This window comes from Pelmatolapia mariae, linkage group LG18 (assembly GCF_036321145.2).
Source record: "Pelmatolapia mariae isolate MD_Pm_ZW linkage group LG18, Pm_UMD_F_2, whole genome shotgun sequence".
In the NCBI taxonomy this organism is placed as follows: Eukaryota; Metazoa; Chordata; class Actinopteri; order Cichliformes; family Cichlidae; genus Pelmatolapia; species Pelmatolapia mariae.
Genome location: NC_086243.1, coordinates 36,616,786 through 36,618,993, shown reverse-complemented (window position 1 = coordinate 36,618,993; position 2,208 = coordinate 36,616,786). Strand labels below are relative to the sequence as shown.

The following is a 2,208-nucleotide window of genomic DNA, read 5'->3' as shown; positions in this document are numbered from 1 at the left end:
CTTTGTTCATCTGCTGTGTGACTTCAACACCTGAAACATGTTCCTTTACCTGTTTGTACTTTTCTCTCACTGCATAGGTAAGTGTTAGAACACAGAAAAGTCTCATTGTGACAAGATTTGATCAGAGTTATTATTAGCAGATTTCTTCATCTCATTATGCTCACAAAGAAAGAAAAAGACTGACTGACATGAATCATTCATTTGCAGCTTTGGGCTCCATGAACAGCATAAAGCAGGAACGTGCTGAAGAAGCTGTTGCAGAGGGAGGAAACATCAACCTGACCTGTACATATGATGGTTCTATCTACAATATCCAGTGGTACCGACAATACCAGAGATCCAGACCAGAGTTCCTGCTCTACATCACAGAGGGAGGATCAGTTCATCGAGCTGTGTCGGGATTCTCAGCTCACATTGACAAAACAGAGAAACGTGTAGATCTGGAGATCTCCTCTGCTGCAGTGACAGACTCTGCTGTGTACTACTGTGCTCTGCAGCCCACAGTGACAGGAAACACCAAAACTCTGTACAAAAACCTTTGGAGCAAAGACAACAGAATACTCCACAACATCCACTAGAGGGAGCCACACACTGTTTGCTTGGTTGAAACCAAAATGATTTCAACCAAGCAAATTGGAAACAACAACAAAATTTAATGATATTGTATATTTCAGATATCCTAGCATTTGTCTGAAATCAAGACTTGTACAGATCCATGTACAATAAGGCCAGCTGTGAAAATGACTGTGTGGATTTCCATCTCTAACGTGTCTCTGCACCTCTTTAGTTTGTTTGATGGTTCTCTCTCCTCACAGGGATTCAGACTGCTGCTGTCGCTCTGTTCAGCAGCAGGAAGTGAAACAGAGACGTGAACATGAAGATCGAAGAGGAGACTCAGAGATTCAGGGAGGAGCCGAGATGTTACTGAACTACAGAAGAGACAAGACTGAAATATTCATCAGAGATCAGAAACATCTCCTCCAACATGCTGTCACTGGACTCTTCTACAGTTTCTCTGCTCATCATCACTCTCCTCACAGGTGTGTTATAACCTGCACATGAAAACAACAAACACATTTTATTCTGCTGTTTTATGAATATGACTCATGTTTTGTGACATAGTATAAAGTATATTACTTTTTTCTTTTAGCAGTCAGATGTGAAGAACTCAGTCCAGTCGAGGATGAAGAGTCCCGTTTAGAAGGAAGCACAGTGACTCTGTCCTACAGATTCTCCAGAGAAGCTAAAGGCACTGATTATTTCTTCTGGTATCGACAATATCCTGGAAAACCACCGGAGTTCCTGATCTATCATTTATCATCAGGAAAAGTAATGAAACAAGAAATCTCTGGACTGTCTGTTAATGTGAGTGAAGATAAAACACTGATGACTCTTCAGATCTCCTCTGCTGCAGTGACAGACTCTGCTGTGTACTACTGTGCTCTGCAGCCCACAGTGACAGGAAACACCAAAACTCTGTACAAAAACCTTTGGAGCAAAGACAACAGAATACTCCACAACATCCACTAGAGGGAGCCACACACCTTTGTTAGGATACAGAATCATAACACAGCTGTGATGAGCTTCAGGTGAAGTGAATGTGATGTGAGCCTCCTCCTCCTCCTGACTGCAGAAACCTGTCTGACTCCAGCTTTGAACATCAGACCACTCACAGCTAACTCCCAGTGAACATCACTTCCAACATTTCTCCTCTGGAAACATGGAAAAACACAAGGGTGTAGTTTGTGTCTGTGAGCACCCATGTGTACCGGACATAGTGGTGGTAGACAAACAGAAGAAGACGGCCGTAGTGATCGATGTAGCGGTTCCCAATGACAGCAATATCAGGAAGAAGGAACACGAGAAGCTGGAGAAATACCAAGGGCTCAGAGAAGAGCTCGAGAGGATGTGGAGGGTGAAGGTAACGGTGGTCCCCGTGGTAATTGGAGCACTAGGTGCGGTGACTCCCAAGCTAGGCGAGTGGCTCCAGCAGATCCCGGGAACAACATCGGAGATCTCTGTCCAGAAGAGCGCAGTCCTGGGAACAGCTAAGAAACTGCGCAGGACCCTCAAGCTCCCAGGCCTCTGGTAGAGGACCCGAGCTTGAAGGATTAACCGCCCGCAGGGGCGTGCTGGGTGTTTTTTATATATATATATATAGATATATATATATATATATGAAGTGAAAAATGAGTGCGAAAGAACAAA

The 2,208-nt window shown here is 44.0% G+C and overlaps 1 gene segment (V, D, J or C); it reads left to right on the top strand.

The window, feature by feature from the left end:
• Nucleotides 1–218: 218 nt before the first annotated feature.
• Nucleotides 219–872, top strand: LOC135932173 (T cell receptor alpha variable 12-3-like). The segment is given in 2 exon segments: nucleotides 219–503; nucleotides 816–872. Coding segments are annotated over 2 exon segments (342 nt in total).
• Nucleotides 873–2,208: the final 1,336 nt, after the last annotated feature.